This window comes from Lissotriton vulgaris, chromosome 7 (genome assembly GCF_964263255.1).
Source record: "Lissotriton vulgaris chromosome 7, aLisVul1.2, whole genome shotgun sequence".
NCBI lineage: Eukaryota > Metazoa > Chordata > Amphibia > Caudata > Salamandridae > Lissotriton > Lissotriton vulgaris.
In genome coordinates, this window is record NC_141695.1 from 1,031,928,448 (window position 1) to 1,031,946,997 (window position 18,550).

At 52.1% G+C, this 18,550-nt stretch overlaps 1 protein-coding gene across 3 annotated transcripts in view; it reads left to right on the top strand.

Annotated features, from left to right (window-relative positions):
• Positions 1–17,275, top strand: part of ANKHD1 (ankyrin repeat and KH domain containing 1) — a 1,478,908-nt gene extending 1,461,633 nt beyond the window's left edge. For all 3 annotated transcript variants that reach the window (XM_086931463.1, XM_086931465.1, XM_086931464.1), the window contains one exon: positions 16,777–17,275. In XM_086931463.1, the coding sequence (XP_086787589.1) occupies positions 16,777–16,836 (60 nt within the window). In that variant the 3' untranslated portion in view covers positions 16,837–17,275. The remainder of the gene's footprint in view (positions 1–16,776) is intronic.
• The last annotated feature ends 1,275 nt before the right edge of the window (positions 17,276–18,550 follow it).

The window sequence follows — 18,550 nt, forward strand, 5'->3', positions numbered from 1 at the left end:
TTGGTATACGCCTGCAGGTGGAACAAGTTTGTGGCATGGTACACAGCAAAGGCTGTGGATCCTCTCTCTGCCCCTCTTTCTGAGGTTCTTCTCTTCCTTCTTTCTCTTGCCCAGCAGGGCTCTGCTCTGGGCAATATCAAGGGCTACCTTTCTGCTCTTTCAGCCTTTTTGAGGCTGCCTGATCAACCTTCTTTGTTCAAGTCCCCTATTGTTAATCGATTCTTGAAAGGCATCATACATATGTTCCCTCCTGTTCCCTTTGTGATGCCTCAGTGGGACTTGAACTTGGTTCTTACTTACGTGGGTCCCAGACACTCCACACCACTGGAGTCAAGCTAGCCGGGCTGATGAGAGGTGTTACCTCGAAACCGGTCCGGTCCTCGGATGCTTGATTCCGTTCTGGGAAGGACATGGCTTTTGTAGTTCGGACTGGACTGTTCCCATGGGGCACAGGGTCAGAGCTGATTTGCATATGGCCATTGTCTAACCCAGGGTGGTGTGGAGTGCATAAAAACGATGGATCTGAAAGAGACACGTTAGTGATAGATTCCTTACCTTAGAATATCCCCAGGCGTCAGACTGGATCCGGAAATTTTTGCGTAGCAATACCCCTGCGCGCTGTTAGGCGTCGTCTGCGGCTCCGCGTCCGTCGTCGGCGTCGTGAGCGCCGGGATGACGTCATCGGAGTATATAGACGGCGCCCATGCGCGCTGACGTCAGTTCTTCTTTTTTCCGCGCCAGCTAGCGCAGATCCGGAAGAAGCTCTACCCCCAGTCACTTTTTGACTGAAAACTTTTTGATCTTTTTGATCCTCTAATTCGTCGATTCTCGACGTTCGGTGCCAGGGATGCCCGGGTTCAAGCCTTGCTCGAAGTGCGGCCGACTCATGTCGGTCACGGACCCCCATCGCCGGTGCCTGAAGTGCTTAGGCCTCGACCACGACGATCGAACCTGTGACGACTGCCGGGCCCTGACGTCGAAGGCTAGGCGGGAGCGGTCCCGCAAGCGTCTCGAGCTGAGGCAGTCGGCCCCGCGCCGCTCCAGGTCCCGGTCCCGGTCCCACGGGAGGTCGAGGGACAGGTCGCGAGGTCGGAGTCATCGACGCTCCGGGAGTGGTCACCGATCGTCTGGATCCAAGTCCTCAGGTAAGAGGCATGAGAGGTCGGAGCGACACCATCGGTCCTCCGACCCGCCCCGACGCTCGCTCGATGCGGCCGGGGGTTCGGGCGACACCGCCCACGCGGCTCCGCGGGAGTCGCAAGCGTCGCCGCCTGCCCCACACCTTCGGGTCCCTGGGCACGGCGCGTCGCAGGAGGAGGTCGAGAGGTACCTCATGGCCATGAGGGCCCTCCCTCCTCAGTCGGTTCCCGTGGCGCCTTCGGGCCGATCGGCTCCGTCTGGAGGTCCTTCCGGGTCGGGCGCTTCGGCCCCGACGACGTCGGGTGCTTCGGGCCCGGCGCCGCTGGCGACTTCGGTCCCGGCGCCGCGCGACCTCGCTGGATCCGGCTCCGGATCCGGGACCTCGCCGGTCGACCTTACGACCTCACCGGCGCCGTCCCTTCAGGTGTCGTCCCCGGCAGCCGTAGTGGTTGCCGACCCCAATGCTTCCTACGGTCCGCCTCAGGCGTCGGAGGGGCGCCGCTGGGCGCCGATTCCATCGGCCGTCGGAGAATTCTATCTCCACGAGGAGGCCCTGGCTGTTCATCCTGGTCTCCAGGAGCTGGGTGACGAGGAGCAATGGGAGGGGTCCGAGGACCCTCTGGCACGTGATTGCCAGTCACATCAGGACTGGACATATGAGCTTGGGGAGGCCAGTGGTATTGACACCTCGCCAGACACTGGATTTACATCGCCCCCGACTGTGGCTTCGGAGGCGGGTTCTGCTTACAGCGTAGTGTTGACGAAGGCAGCTAAGGCCCTAAACCTTGAGCTCCCCGTCGCGGCCGTGAGGACTAATCTCCTCACTGAGGTGCTCAAACAGCAGTCCGGCTCCGCGGAGCCCCTTCTGCCGTTCAATGAGGCCTTGTGTGACGTTCTGCTGGGCACTTGGTCCAAGCCCGCCACAGGTCCCCCTGTGGATAGGAACGTGGCCAGACGCTACCGCCCGGCACCGGGCGACCCTTGCTTTTTGTCCACCCACCCCACCCCCGAGAGCCTGGTCATCCAGGCCTCCACTTCCCAGACCGCATTCCCGACGGCCCCGCCCGATCGGGAATCCAAGAGATATGAGCAGTTCGGGAAGAAGGTCTTCTCGTCTGTGAGCCTAGGGCTCCGGTCAGTCAACACCAACTGTCTCTTGGGCCGCTACACCCACACTCTGTGGGACACGGTTGCGGAGGTGCTGCCACAATGCTCTGAGGAGGTCAGGGCTAAACTCAGCCAAACCCTTGCGGACGGCCGAGATGCGGCACGATTTTCCATCCGGTGTGGGCTGGATACCACGGACTCACTGGGCAGGGCGATGGCAACGACGGTGGCGGTTCGACGCCATGCCTGGTTGAGGTCCGCCAATTTCTCGGCCGATGTCCAGGCCACTCTCCTGGACATGCCGTTTGATGGCCGTCGCCTCTTCGGCGACAAGGCAGACCATGCGCTGGAACGTTTTAAGGACTCCAGGGCCACGGCCAAGTCCTTGGGCCTTGCGGCCCCACGCCAGCAATCGGGTGCCTTTCGCTCCTTTCGTGGCCACGGAAGGGGCGCCCCACCACGGACCGTCAGCCACGCGCCGCAGAATGTTCAGCAACGCGGTGGCGGCCGTGGGAACCGCCGTGGCGGTGGTCGGGGTCAGCGGCGAGGCCAGTCCACACCTCCCTCAGCAGCCCCCGCCTCAAAACCTTCCTAGTCCGAGTTTTCAGGCCCATGTGACGCCTGTGGGAGGCAGGGTTCGCCATCACCTCTCCCACTGGCATACAGTCACTTCGGACAGGTGGGTGCTGCAAATTGTCCGAAGGGGTTTCTCCCTCCCCTTCGAGTCTTCCCCTCCATCCATGCCACCTCAATGCCACCGTGTGTCGGGGGATCACTTGCGACTTCTGCAAGAGGAAGTTTCGGCCCTCTTGGCCAAGAGGGCCATCGAGCGCGTTCCTGGGCCAGAAGTAGGACGTGGCTGTTACTCCCACTACTTTCTGGTACCCAAGAAGGGCAAAGGGGGCCTACGCCCTATCTTGGATCTGCGGAACGTGAACGGCTTCCTCCGTACGGAGAAGTTCAAGATGCTCACTTTGGCTCAGGTCCTGGCTGCCCTGGACCCAGGAGACTGGATGGTAGCGTTGGACTTGCAGGACGCCTATTTCCACATCCCCGTCCTGCCGGCCCACCGGCGTTACCTGCGGTTCACGGTAGGCCACGAGCACTTTCAGTTTACCGTGCTCCCCTTCGGCCTTACCAGCGCCCCACGGGTGTTCACGAAGGTGATGGCGGTGGTCGCAGCCCATCTGCGCAGGCAAGGGGTGTCAGTCTTCCCCTACCTCGACGACTGGTTGTTGAAGGCGGGCTCGCCCCAGACAGTCGTCAGCCACCTCCAGACTACGGCCGACCTCCTGCACTTGCTGGGGTTCTCCATCAATGTGCCGAAGTCACACCTGTGTCCCTCTCAGAAGCTCCTTTTCATCGGAGCGGTTCTCGACTCGGCGCAGTTTCGGGTTTACCCACCCGAGCAGCGGGTTCGGGATATTCAGGCTCTGATTCCTGTCTTCGGGCCGTTATCCCGGGTCTCGGTCAGGTTGACGCTGCGGCTTCTGGGACTGATGGCCTCCTGCATCCTTCTGGTGCGTCACGCCAGGTGGCGGATGCGGGCTCTGCAGTGGGACCTGAAGTTTCAGTGGGCCCAGCATCAGGGCAACCTGTCCGATCATGTCCTGATCTCGGAGGGCACTGCGAGACAACTGCAGTGGTGGCTCACGGACCGCGACTGGGTCAGTGGCAGACCCCTCTCTCTACCCCAGCCGGAGCACGTAGTTGTGACGGACGCGTCCCTCCAGGGCTGGGGAGGCCACATGGGAGAGGCGGAGATCAGAGGCCTCTGGTCTCCGGCGGAGTCCCGGCTCCACATCAACCTTCTGGAGCTGCGGGCGATTCGTCTTGCACTGAAGGCATTCCTCCCCTCTGTCAGGGGGAGCGTGGTGCAAGTGTTCACCGACAACACCACCGCCATGTGGTACTGCAACAAACAGGGCGGTGTGGGGTCGTGGACCCTTTGCCAGGAGGCTCTGCGCCTCTGGCAGTGGCTGGAACATCAGGGCGTGACTCTGGTGGTTCAACACCTGGCAGGTTCTCTGAATGCCAGGGCGGACGAACTCAGCCGCCGGTGCATGATGGATCACGAATGGCGTCTGAACTCGGACGTGGCGCAAGGTCTCTTTCGACAGTGGGGAGAGCCTTGGTTAGATCTATTCGCCACAGAAGAGAACGCGCAATGTCAGCAGTTCTGCGCGTTGGAGTTTCCAAGGCGGCACTCGCTCGGAGACGCTTTTCGTCGCGAGTGGAGCTGCGGCCTGTTGTACGCCTTTCCGCCTATACCACTTCTGCCCAGAGTGCTGAAGAAGATCAAGCGCGACCGGGCCCAGGTTATCCTTGTGGCTCCGGACTGGGCTCGAAGATACTGGTATCCCGAGCTACTCAGCATGTCAGTCGATCCCCCGATTCGTCTGCCTCTTCGGGAGGACCTTCTGTCGCAACAGCAGGGGACGGTCCTGCACCCGAACCTGTCCAGTCTCCACCTACAAGCTTGGAGATTGAGCGGCGGCAGTTGAGGCCATTTGACTTGCCTCCCGAAGTCTGTGACATCATTCTGGCAGCCAGGCGTCCCTCCACTAAGTCGGTATACGCCTGCCGGTGGAATAGATTTGTGGCATGGTGCGCAGCAAAGGCTGTGGATCCCCTCTCTGCACCCCTTTCGGAAGTGCTGCTCTTTCTTCTTTCCCTTGCCCAGCAGGGCTCTGCTCTGGGCACTCTTAAAGGGTATCTCTCTGCTCTTTCAGCCTTCTTGAGGCTACCTGATCAGCCTTCTTTGTTCAAGTCCCCTATAGTGAGTAGATTTCTGAAGGGCATCACACACATGTTCCCTCCTGTTCCCTTCGTGATGCCCCAGTGGGACTTGAACCTTGTTCTCACCTATCTGATGTGTGCTCCCTTTGAGCCACTTCATAACTGTCCTCTTCGCCTCCTTACGCTGACGACGGCCTTCCTGGTTGCCATCACCTCTGCCAGGAGAGTGAGTGAGCTCCAGGCTCTTTCTTCTTCTCCGCCTTTCCTGTCTGTTCACCCTGATAAGGTGGTGTTGCGTACACGACCTTCCTTTCTGCCCAAGGTTGTCACGGCCTTCCACATCGGGCAGTCCATCACCTTGCCCACCTTCTTTCCGCCTCCGCATCCCTCGAAAGAGGAGGAGAGGCTCCACCGTCTGGATCCAAAACGTGCGCTCTCCTACTACTTGGACCGCACTCGCCAATTCCGGGTGGATGACCAACTCTTCGTTGGTTACGTGGGCGCGAAGAAGGGAAAGGCTGTACACAAGAGGACCATCTCCAGGTGGATCATCTTGTGCATCCAAGCATGCTACTCCATGGCGAGGAAGGAGCCCCCGGCTGGATTGCGGGCTCACTCCACTCGGGCCACGGCAACGACAACTGCCTTGGGCCGCGGTGTCCCCCTGCAGGACATCTGTCAGGCAGCCACGTGGGCCTCGCTGCACACGTTCGCAAGACACTACTGCCTGGACAGTCAAGTCCGGAGGGATGGCTTCTTTGGCCGTTCCGTCCTCCAGGACTTTCTGGTGTGATATTGGTTCGCAGACCCACCACCACGGGGTTGGTATTGCTGGGGTATCTATTCTAAGGTAAGGAATCTATCACTAACGTGTCTCTTTCAGATGCACAAGTTACTACTTGTGTAACGATATATCTGTAAGAGACATTAGTTAGTGATAGATTCCTTACCGCCCTCCCATCCTCCCCGTTCTGCGAACCGATATTTAGGGTTAAGGTCATCCCCTTTCAGGGCCCTAGTTTCATGGCACCAGTGTTAGTTCTCTCATGGCTCTGCGTATCTGGCGCGGAAAAGCTGTGTTATCAGAACTGACGTCAGCGCGCATGGGCGCCGTCTATATACTCCGATGACGTCATCCCGGCGCTCACGACGCCGACGACGGACGCGGAGCCGCAGACGACGCCTAACAGCGCGCAGGGGTATTGCTACGCAAAAATTTCCGGATCCAGTCTGACGCCTGGGGATATTCTAAGGTAAGGAATCTATCACTAACTAATGTCTCTTACAGATATATCGTTACACAAGTAGTAACTTGTGCATTTGGGCCCAGATCTCCGGACTGGGGTGAATGTGTGACATTGATCCACATTCTGTCCATCACCTGTTTTGTTTGCAATTGCCGCCATAAGAGCGCTGGGGATGCTCAGACGTGGGTCCCAGGCACTCCACACCACTGGAGTCAAGCTAGCCGGGCTGATGAGAGGTATTACCTCGAAACCGGTCCGGTCCTCGGATGCTTGATTCCGTTCTGGGAAGGACATGGCTTTTGTAGTTCGGACTGGACTGTTCCCATGGGGCACAGGGTCAGAGCTGATTTGCATATCGCCATTGTCAAACCCAGGGTGGTGTGGAGTGCAAAAAAACGATGGATTTGGGCCCAGATCTCCGGACTGGGGTGAATGTGTGACATTGATCCACATTCTGTCCATCACCTGTTTTGTTTGCAATTGCCGCCATAAGTGAGCTGGGGATGCTCAGACGTGGGTCCCAGGCACTCCACACCACTGGAGTCAAGCTAGCCGGGCTGATGAGAGGTGTTACCTCGAAACCGGTCCGGTCCTCGGATGCTTGATTCCGTTCTGGGAAGGACATGGCTTTTGTAGTTCGGACTGGACTGTTCCCATGGGGCACAGGGTCAGAGCTGATTTGCATATCGCCATTGTCTAACCCAGGGTGAATTGAAAGTTCACTTGTATTGAAAGTTCACTTGTATTGAAAGTTCACTTGTAAGGGTGGTGTGGAGTGCAAAAAAACGATGGATTTGGGCCCAGATCTCCGGACTGGGGTGAATGTGTGACATTGATCCACATTCTGTCCATCACCTGTTTTGTTTGCAATTGCCGCCATAAGTGCGCTGGGGATGCTCAGACGTGGGTCCCAGGCACTCCACACCACTGGAGTCAAGCTAGCCGGGCTGATGAGAGGTATTACCTCGAAACCGGTCCGGTCCTCGGATGCTTGATTCCGTTCTGGGAAGGACATGGCTTTTGTAGTTCGGACTGGACTGTTCCCATGGGGCACAGGGTCAGAGCTAATTTGCATATCGCCATTGTCTAACCCAGGGTGGTGTGGAGTGCAAAAAAACGATGGATTTGGGCCCAGATCTCCGGACTGGGGTGAATGTGTGACATTGATCCACATTCTGTCCATCACCTGTTTTGTTTGCAATTGCCGCCATAAGTGAGCTGGGGATGCTCAGACGTGGGTCCCAGGCACTCCACACCACTGGAGTCAAGCTAGCCGGGCTGATGAGAGGTGTTACCTCGAAACCGGTCCGGTCCTCGGATGCTTGATTCCGTTCTGGGAAGGACATGGCTTTTGTAGTTCGGACTGGACTGTTCCCATGGGGCACAGGGTCAGAGCTGATTTGCATATCGCTATTGTCTAACCCAGGGTGGTGTGGAGTGCAAACAAACGATGGATTTGGGCCCAGATCTCCGGACTGGGGTGAATGTGTGACATTGATCCACATTCTGTCCATCACCTGTTTTGTTTGCAATAGACTAATTTTAAAGCGGCATCTTTGCTTGACATGTGAAAGGTGACTAACTTTCGTTAGTCCTCCAGAAGCACGGGCCTGTTGAGGATCCTCTACATAAACCTTGTCACTTCCATTCGTGATGCCCGCTTTTCAACCCCTCGCACGCCACCACCATACACCAATGTACTGAAAATAAAATACACAAACACAACAACAAATGCATGAATCAAACTTTTGGTGTCAGAATTAATGATAATTATATTGTGATGCTACCGTTAGGCTCCTGTTTCTCCTAGCACACTAACTGTAACATCACAATATAATTATAATTTCCAAGTCATATTATAACTCTTGCACTTTAGGTTTTAAGAACCTTCCCCTTTCGCATGCACACGGCTCTTTCCAATGCAAGGAAGTGGGAAGCTGCATAATACATTCCTGTGACAAACCATCTGTGTGCACCAACCAGAAACTGGACCCCCTCCTCCATGCACAGCTGCTGCCCAGTTTATGGTTTAGAACCTCCCTCATAAAGAAACTTTCTGGGAGATGAACCGCCTCAAGGCTCTGTGTGCAGCCTCCTATCTGAAAGTGGCCATTAATTATAGATTCCTTACCTTAGAATTACCCCTAGGTGTCGGACTGGATCCAGAGAATTTTTCTGTTAGCAGTACCCCTGCGTGTCAGTAGGTGGTGTCAGTCGACTCCGTCGTCCGCGTCTTGTTCGCCAGGAATGACGTTGCAGTGTCTACATAGACGCCACCCATGCGTGTCTTTATCCGCATCAGCCTAGCACAGATCCGGAGAGAGCTACCCCTTAGTCACTTTTTTTGACTAAACTTTTTCTCGATTTTTGTTGACTTCTTTTTTAGTCTATTGGCTCCTGGTGTATGTCCCATCGTTAGACCGGGTTTAAACCTGTGCCTGGAGCCTGACTACGACCTGAAGTCTTGCTCCCACTGCTGGGCCAGGAACCCAAAGTCTTTGCCTGAGCAGTCCCGAAGCTTGTTGGAGGCCCTGTATTTGGCTCTGTGTCGCTCGAGGTCCTGATCGAAAGGAAGGTCTTTGGAACGATTACGGAGCCACCACAACTATTCGTCGTCCAAGTCTTCGAGGTCTTCAGGTACGTTGAAGCACAAGAAGGCGGCGAAGAAGCAGCGTAGCCCTTCACTTGATCCTCGTCGGTCAGCTGCCGCAACGCGGGACCAGAGCATCGTCGCTCTCTAGCTTAGTCTACTCCAGGGACGGCTCTGCGGTTCCCTTCCTTTCCCGGTGCCGGAGCGTCCCCTGCCCAGCTTCGAGCTTTCTACGAAGTGCTTCACAGAATCTTTGGTCAGCCCGACTCCGCCCTATCGGGCCCCGCGAACTCTGCTCTGGCCCTGGGCCTTCGATGCCAGCAGCTCCTGCCCAGTCACCAGAGGCCCCCTAATGATCGATGCCTGGATCCGGATCGACGACTGTCTACCTTACGGTAACTTCCCCGTTTGTGCCTCTGTTCATCCCTGGTGTTCTTTTCTGTCCAGAATGGCAACCAGAGGAGGGTGAGAAGGACTAGGAGGGGTCTGTAGACCCTTTGGCTGACCAGCTTGTAGACCCAGACTGGTGAGAGGACCTGGGTGATGCCAGTGGTATGGATACAGACCTTGGCATGCTCTCCCCTCCTAGCGTGGCTACAGAGGAGAGAGCCTCAAAGGCAGCAGTGTTGCTTAGGGCTGCTGAGGCCTTGGACCTGGTGCTTCCTACTGTGACAGTCAGGACTAATCTCCTGACATAGGTGCTTCAACCGGCGGCGGACTCTTCGGAGCCCATTCTGCATTTTAATGAAGTCCTCACCGACGTCCTTCTGGGCACTTGGTCCAAGCCCAGCACAGGGGCTCCTGTGGACAGGATGATTGCCAGACTCCACCGCCTGGCCCCAGGCAACCCACTTTTTGTCTCCCAACACCCTACCCCGAGAGCTTGGTGGTCCAAACCGCGTCCTCCAAGGGCGCATTCCCTACTGCTCCTCCAGAGAGGGAATCCAAGAAGCTGACCACCTTGGGAAAAAGATGTTTTCTTCCGCCATCTTAGCGTTGCGGTCGGTGAATACCGCATGCCTCTTGGGCCGTTTTACCCATACATTGTGGGATACTTTGCGCACGTGCTGCCACAGTGCCCGGAGGAGGCCTGGGCCGTTCTCACCCGCGTGGTGGCAGAGGGTAGAGACGCATAAATTCACCATCCGAGATAGGTTGGATACCGCCGACAAACTCGGACGAACGGTTTCTACATCAGCCCCAAGGCGCTACGACTGGTTGAGGACGGCCGTTTTTTCTGGGGATGTCCAATCCAACTTACTGGACATGCCCATTGATGGTCGTTGCCTTTTTGGTGACAAAGCAGACTCTGCGCTCAAGGGTTTCAAGGATTATAGGGCTACGGCAAGAACTTGGGCCTTGCGGCAACCTCTCGCTCCACGCAGTCTGCTTTTAGACCCTTTCGTGGCTACGGAAGGGATGCCCCACCACGTTCGATCCAGTCTAGCCACCGGTTCACGCAAGCTGGCCAGCTTGTGCCTGGCCACGGACGTGGGATCCAGCGATATGGGTCTGGGGGCCAGTGGGCATCCAGTCCAGCCTTAACCCCCTGCAGCAGCCTCCAAACCTTCCTAGTCCGACCTTTCACGGCCACCAGAGGCCAGTGGGCAACAGAAATAGTCATCACCTTCCCCACTGGCAAAACATCACGTCGGGCAGGTGGGTTTTGCATGTAGTCCGAAGGGGCTACTCCCTCCCCTTCGAGACTACCCCTCTCTCCATGCCACCATCCTTTCATTGCATGTCGGAGGATCACTTGGCCCTTCTCCGCCGGAAGTTTCAGCATTCTTGGCCAAGGGAGCTATTGAAAGGGTCCCTGTGCCAGAAGTACGTAATGGTTGCTAATCCCACTATTTTCTGGTACCCAAGAAGGACAAAGGCCTGGGTCTTATCTTAGACTTCAGGGCCCTCCACTGTTTCCTCCGGAAGGAGAAGTTCAGGATGCTCACTTTGGCTCAGGTCCTGTCTCCCTCGACCATGGAGACTGGATGGTAGCATTGGACTTGCAGGACGCATATTTCCATATCCCTGTCCAGCCAGTCCACAGGCGTTCCCTGCGGTTCATGGTAGGCCACGATCATTTTCAGTTAACTGTGCTCCCTTTTGGCCTTATCAGCACCCCTTGGGTGTTCACAAAGGTGATGGCGGTGGTTGCATCTCTTCTGCGCAGATCAGGGGTTCCAGTCTTGCCCCTATCTCGACGACTGGCTGTTGAAGGCAGGCCCGCCCGAGGCTGTCGTCTCGCACCTCCAGACTACTGCCGACCTCCTGCACTCGCTGGGGTTCACTCTCAACGTGCCAAAGTCACACCTGACTCCCTCTCAGAAGCTTCTTTTCATCGGAGCAGTTCTGGATACAGCACAGTTTCGGGATAATCCTCCAGAGCATAGAGTCTGGGATATTTGGGCTATGATCCCGAAGTTTCAGCCTCTTTCCCAGATTTCGGTGAGATTGACACTAAGGCTGCTGGGCTTCCTGCATCCTGCTGGTGCATCATGCCAGGTGGCATATGCGGGCTCTGCAGGGGACCTGAAGTTCCAGTGGGCGTAGCATCAGGGGAATCTTTCAGACGTCATCCAGATCTCGGAGGGGACTGTACGTCAATTGTAGTGGTGGCTCAAGAGCCACGATTGGGTCAGCAGCAGATCCCTCTCTTTCCCAACCAGAGTTGATAGTAGTAACAGATACATCCCTTTTGGGAGAGGCGGAGATCAGAGGTCTCTATTGGAGTTCGGTCTCCACATCAACCTTTTGGACCTCTTGGCGATCCGTCTTGCACTGAAGGCATTCTTTCCTTCTGTCAAAGGAAGAGTAGTACATGTGTTTACGGACAACACCACCGCCATGTGGCACTGCAAAAAACGGGGTGGGGTGGGGTCATGGACCCTATGTCAAGAGGCCCTCCGCATTTGGACATGGCTAGAACATAAGGGCATATCTCTGGTAGTTCAACACCTGGCAGGTTCTCTGAATGCCCGGGAGGAAGACCTCAGCCGTCGGTGCATGGTGCTTCACGAATGCCGTCTTCACTCGGAGGTGGTGCAAGGTCTCTTTCAACAGTGGGGAGAGCCTTGGTTATATCTGTTTGCCACTGAAGAGCATGCGCAGTGTCAGCAGTTCCGCATGTTGGAATTTCCACGGCGGCACTCGCTCGGCAACGCTTTTTGTCGCAAGTAGAATAACGGCCGCCTTTATTCTTTTCTGCCTGTACCACTTCTGCCCAGAGTGCTGAAGAAGATCAAGCGCAATCGTGCTCAAGTCATTCTTGAGGCTCTGGACTGGGCACGAAGAGTCTGGTACCCCGAGCTCTTGAGCATGGTCATCGATCCACCGATCAGACTGCCTCTTCGGGAGGATCTTCTGTCGCAGCAGCAGGGGACTGTCCTCCACCCAAGCCTGCCTGTCTCCACCTCCTTATGTGGAGATTGAGCTGCAACAGTTGACAGTTTTCGACCTTCCTCCCAAAGTATGTAATGTCATCTTGGCAGCCAGGTGTTCCTCCACTAAATCTGTATACGCCTGTTGATGGAACAAGTTTGGGGCGTGGTGCACAGCAAAAGCTGTGGATCCCCTCTCTGCCCCTCTTTCTGAGGTCCTCTTGTTCATCCTTTCTTTAGCCCAGCAGAGCTCGGCCTTGGGCACTCTTAAAGGCTACCTCTCAGCCATATCTGCCTTTCTCCACCTTCCTGATCAGCCTTCTCTCCCCTATTGTAAATAGATTCCTAAAGGGCATTACTCTTTTCTTTCCTCCTCCTCCTTTCATAATGCCTCAATGGGACTTGAATCTTGTCCTTGCTTACCTTTTGTGTGCTCCCTTCGAGCCATTACATAACTGTCCTCTTCGACTTCTTACTTTGAAGACTGCCTTCCTGCTCGCCATCACCTCTGCTCGCAGGGTGAGTGAGCTTCAAGCTCTATCCTCAAAGCCATCTTTTATTGCAGTCCATCCGGACAAAGTGGTCCTTCGCACTAGGCTCTCTTTTCTACCCAAAGTGGTTACCTCTTTCCACATAGGTCAGACCATCACTTTGCCTACCTTCTTCCCGCCTCCGTACCCTTCCAAAGAGGAGGAGAGACCCCACCGTCTGGACCCAAAGCGGGCGCTGTCCTTTTACCTTGGCCGCACTAAAAAGTTTCGGGTGGACAATCAACTGTTCATTGGTCATGTGTGCGATAAAAAAAATTCCGGGCCATACAAAAACACTCCATTTCTAGATGGGTTGTCCTATGCATTAAAATATGCTGTTCATTGGCAAAAAAGGAACCTCCAGTGGGGTTACGCGCCCACTCTACCAGGACAGCATCCTCTACTGCTTTTGGACTTGAGTTCCACTCATTGACATCTGCCAGGCACATGGGCCTCCTTGCACACATTCACCAAACATTGTTGCCTGGATAGCCAAGTTCGAAGAAACTGCTTTTTTGGCCGTTCTGTTCTCCAGGATATTCTGGTGTGAACTTAATTCGCAGCCCCACCTCCGGGGTTGGCATTGCTGGGGTATTTATTCTAGGGTAAGGAATCTACAACTAATGGTCTCTTTCAGATGAACAAGTTACTTACCTTCGGTAATGATGTATCTGTAAGAGACATATATTAGTTATAGATTCCTTACCGCCCCACCCATCATCCCCGTTCTGCGAACTGACTTCTAGGGATAGAGACTCTCTTCCAGGGCCCTAGTTATGTGCACCAGTGGTCAGTGACTTGCATGGCTCTGTGCTTCTGGTGTGGAAAGTCATGTCGGAACTGACGTCTGCGCGCATGGGCAGCGTCTATGTAGACACTGCAACATCATCCTGCCGACGCGGAGTCGACAGTCGCCACATACCAACGCGCAGGGGTACTGCTGAGAGAAAAATTCTCCGGATCCAGTCTGATGCCTGGAGGTAATTATAAGGTAAGGAATCTAGAACTAATGTATGTCTCTTAGATACATCCTTACAGAAGGTAAGTAACTTGTTCTTTAAGCTCTGTAAACCAGAATGGGTTGTCTGTACTTTTTGCATGGTGTGCCCTTACATTGGCCTGAACATATAAAGTCATCTTCCTACATCAGCCCTCATTGTTAAGTCCCCAGTTGTTATACGCGTTTTAAAAGGTTTGCATTTGTTTCCTCCGTATCCCTTTGTCATGGTACTGTGAGACCTTAAATTGGTCCTCCCTCACATTTCTGATGTGCACTCCCTTCACAGTTGCGCCTCTTGGTTTTTCACCATCAAGACAGTATGACCTTCAGACTCTGTCAACCTGCTATTAGCCACCTTCTTCCTACACAAGCTGGTTTTGCGGACACAGGCATTTTTCTTGTCTAAAGTTGTGACACTGTTCCATGTTGGTCAGAACAGCACCTTACCGGCATTCTATGCTCTGCGTCACCTTTCGGTGGAGGTGGACATACTCCACACTTGGATCCTAAGAGAGCACTGAGCTTTTACATTGATAATTCCAAAGAAAATCAGGTGGATGATCAGCTCTTTGTGGGGTTTTCTTGAGCGATAAAATGCATGGCTGTGCAGAAGAGAACAATCGTTTGCTGGATTGTGCTTTGCATTCATATCTGCTGCGCATTGGCTATAAAGCAGCTTCCGGGAGGACTGCCTGATCATTCTACCAGAGTTAAAGCTGCTACCATTGCCTTGGCATGCTATGTCCATGTGCTGGACATGTGCCAGGTAGCTACTTGGGTGTCCCTCCATAGGTTCACAAAGCACTGTTGTCTGAACAGTCTAGTTCGCCAAGAGACATTTTGCCCGCTCGGTTCTGCAGGAATTTGTGGGTTGAGTCCATTCACAGACATCTCCAAATAGGTACTGCCTTGGTATCTATTCGGAAGGTGAAGAATCTTCAGCTAGAAGTCTCTATCAGAAGAACAAGCTACTTACCTTCTGTAACACTCTTTCTGGTAGAGACTCTAGATGCAAATTCCTCACTGGCCCTTCCATACTCCCTGTTCTGTGTGTGGCCTTCGTACATTAATAGGATCCCATGTCTTGGAATCTTCTCACTGGTCACACTAATTTGCTTTTGGGGCTCTGTGTCTGGGGGCTCAGACAGTCCGAAAGCAACTGACTTCAGCGCACACGAGTGGCGCCTATATAAGTTCTGCAAGTCATTTCCAGAGTGGAACATGTCAATGGGGAGCCACATGGCACCACCCACCGGCGCACAGAGATACTTTTGAAAAGTTTCCAGATCGAATATGACGCCTGGGGAATATTGGAAAGGTGAGGCAGCCTAGTGCTTAAACAAGTAAGGCAGAGTGGGCTTTCATCTTCTCTGCCGGGACGCAGCTAAACTGTGGGCATGGCTTATGCCAGCAGCATTTGGTTGGTTGCCAACTATTTTTTGAATACGATGATTAACGGCCTAAGTCAGCGTCATCTTGCTGGCCAATAGTGGCGCCTAAATACCTAGAGGTGGTACTACCCATCTTTGCCCTCTGTGTCACCCTTGTAATGGGCCTGTACAACTCTCAAGAAAATGTGTGTTGCCTTCTGTTCTGTTAAGAACAGCCTGGCAAGAGGTGTTCTGTTTTTCCCTCTTCTCCCCAGTTCTCCAAATTACTGCATCTCTCTCGCAGTTGGAGGGGTTGGTTTTGCACCCCAACCTCCAGAGCCTCCACCTCCATGCCTAGAGATTGAGGGGGCTATGTCACAATTGAGCGGGCTGTTTCACTCCTTTTCACTTGCCACTGGAGATTCCCGTGTGATAATCCTTCTGAAGATACCACAACTACCAAAGGATTGCTACTTTGTTGTGTTAGTGGGATTGCTATTTTATCATCTGTAATACTTTACGATAAGGAGCTTCCTGGCCTAGATTTTGATCCATTTGTCCACTTGCACTCAACAAACATGACATGCATCTCCTGTGAAAGTGTCTTGTTGTTTGACAGTGCCATGCACCATTTAAGGGCTACAGTGACGGACTGCTCCAAACGTACATTTTCCTTTGTGAGTTTCTACAAAAATGTGCATACTTTATGTAGCAATTCTTAAATGGTGCATAGTCTTAACCAAAAATTATACATCGCTATGGGAAATCATAGCAGAGAACAGCATACCTATGCTAAACCAGAGTTAAGAAAAACCTAGCTGTGCATCTAATATTTTACATACATAATAAAATCAAACACTCATCTTCGTAGGTGCGCAGCCAGCTCCTTGTGCTGACATCTGGGAATCGCATAAGCAGGTGATCTTTAAGATCTTTGAACCATTACAGATGCATGTGAATGCAGCCGTCTATAGTTAAATATAGGTAGAACAGTTGTCATCAAACATCTTGAGGAAGTATACTTCCTGTTCACAAGACTCCTAGGTTACACTGGATTCTGTTACGTTATTCAGATGTGTAGAGCGGAACATCACCCAGGAGGGTATCCTGACCTAGACTCTTAGCTGCTTTTATAAATGGAGCTTGTCACTCTATATATGTTCCAGCATATGAACATTGTTACCTATAACAATTCGTAATAACTGCAGATACTCTTGTGACTCTCCCACTTCACTTGGAGATGAAGAACTTCTAATTATGTGAATTTGGCAAACTATGGCCAAGTGTGGAGTTACAATGCCTTTATGACAGAGGAGTGTGGCTGAGAAGCTTTTATTTCCTTTCCTTAAACGGGCTTACTAGTTGTACCTCATATCCACATTTGGAACAGTAGTTATGCTCTCTGGGGGGGGTGTGGTTGCAGTCAAGTGGTCCTCAGGGTGTCCCCTATCCTCAAATATTTTTCCATTTCTAGTGGTGCAAGACTTTCGCAAGTTGACCGTGGAAGGGCCAGGAATATCACACATTTTATAGGTGAGTAAGCTTTCCTGATTTACATCGTTTTCTTAAAAAATTATAGTCGCTGATAAATGCAGTTCATGTTAAAAGTATATGTTAAATTGTAGCCGTTTCCCAGTATATAATTTATTTTATCTGACGCCTGTTTTCATCCACAGGTATGGGCTGGAACATGGACACCTCATATTGGCAATATGCACCTAAAATATGTCAATTAGATATTTGGAGAGTCAACCTTCAACATTTTGGATTATCATTGATTCAGCTAAAACCCTGGAGAGTTCAACTATTTTTCTTTTTTTTTTATGTTTTTGACGTGACTAAATCGTTCAAAGAATCTGCTGATAAAATGGAAATTTGATTTTTCCACTGTACAACGCCACATTAATTTGTCTGTACTTTAAATTATATTTCTGGATTAGTTTGGCCATTTTGGACTGATGGAGTGTTTTTTGGCTAGACAGTACTGACATTTTATTGTATACAGCAGCGAACTAGGTTACATGGTTCCAACTTTGCGCTGGTTAAACCATGTCAGTTTATTTACAGGCTTAAAAAAGTTGAGAAAATGCAATGTCGTACAGTGACTCTACTTTGCGTAGCCTGTATTAATGTGAAATATTTACCTGAATATTCAATAAAAAAAGATCCACAGTACTTATGTTACTTGTGCAAGTGTGATCATGTTAATTCTGAAAGTTAACATTCTATTGTACATTGCTTGAGTGGTCAGATGGGCACTGAAATGAAATATAAAAATGAAAAATCTACCTCCTGCAAAAATATTCATATCTTAGAACCAACCTTTCTCTGTATTTTTTTGTCAGATCTGTACTATCGCAAAAGCTACGTATAATTAGCAGTCGTGCATAATGAAATTACCACACAGTGAAAATGAGCTGTTGGCACCAGAGCAGATTCTTAAAGGGCACAATTTCCTTACTGAGGCTTTACACCTTGAAATACCCCTTGATCAAAAACCTAATTCACTTCTGGGTGCCAGACAACAGGAGCTATATTTATGCTGCCTCTGACCATATTATGAGTACCTCTTGTTAAAGCAATGAGCCAAATACTTTCTTCACAGAACACACATTAACGTTGTTGGATTTAACAGTAATTTAATGTTGTTTACTCTGCAAAGGGACCAGTTGTGGCTACTTGTGCTGCAACATGATTAACATTGTAAATATCTGGCCTCTAGACTTGGGCTATTAGTATATCCACCATCTAAAGTTTTAGTGCAAGTATAGTGAATACTGTACTTCAAGGAAAATAATGAATAAAAAAAGTCCTCTCGTGTTCTGCTATTCACAAAAATGATACCCAATTGACAAGATGTAGAGAAAAATGCAGTTGATGCTGGTAGTTATTTGCTCATTTCCAATTTTACAGCAAGTGCTCACAGTTGAACAATAATTAACCTTACCATGATACCCAATTTATTTTCCCCACAGATCGTGTCACCAGTCATTACTCTTTACTAAAAAGCAGATGAAGTCCAGGCATCATAGCAGGTTCTGATAGAGACGTCTAGCGGTAGATTGCTTACCTTTGAATTTCCCAGGTGTCAGGCTAAATCTGGAAGATTTTTCATAAGCAGTACCCCCGGTAGGTGGCGTTGTTTGGCTCCGCGTGTGTTTTCCGCACAAATGACATCCGTAGAACCTATATAGGCGGTAACTAGGCACGCTGACATCAGTTCCTTTCTTTTCACGCCAGCCAGCGTTGATCTGGAGAAGAGCTACCCCATCACTCACTATTTGACTGGAATTTTTTGACTTGTCTGCACTTTTTGAGGTTTTTTCCTCCTGGTGTGGCAGGGATGTCGTCTAGGAAAGCCTGCTTCAAGACCTGCAAAGCCTGTCATCGACCAATGTCCGTGATGGATCCACATCTTGTATGCCTGTGACGTCCCGAGTGCGACTGCGA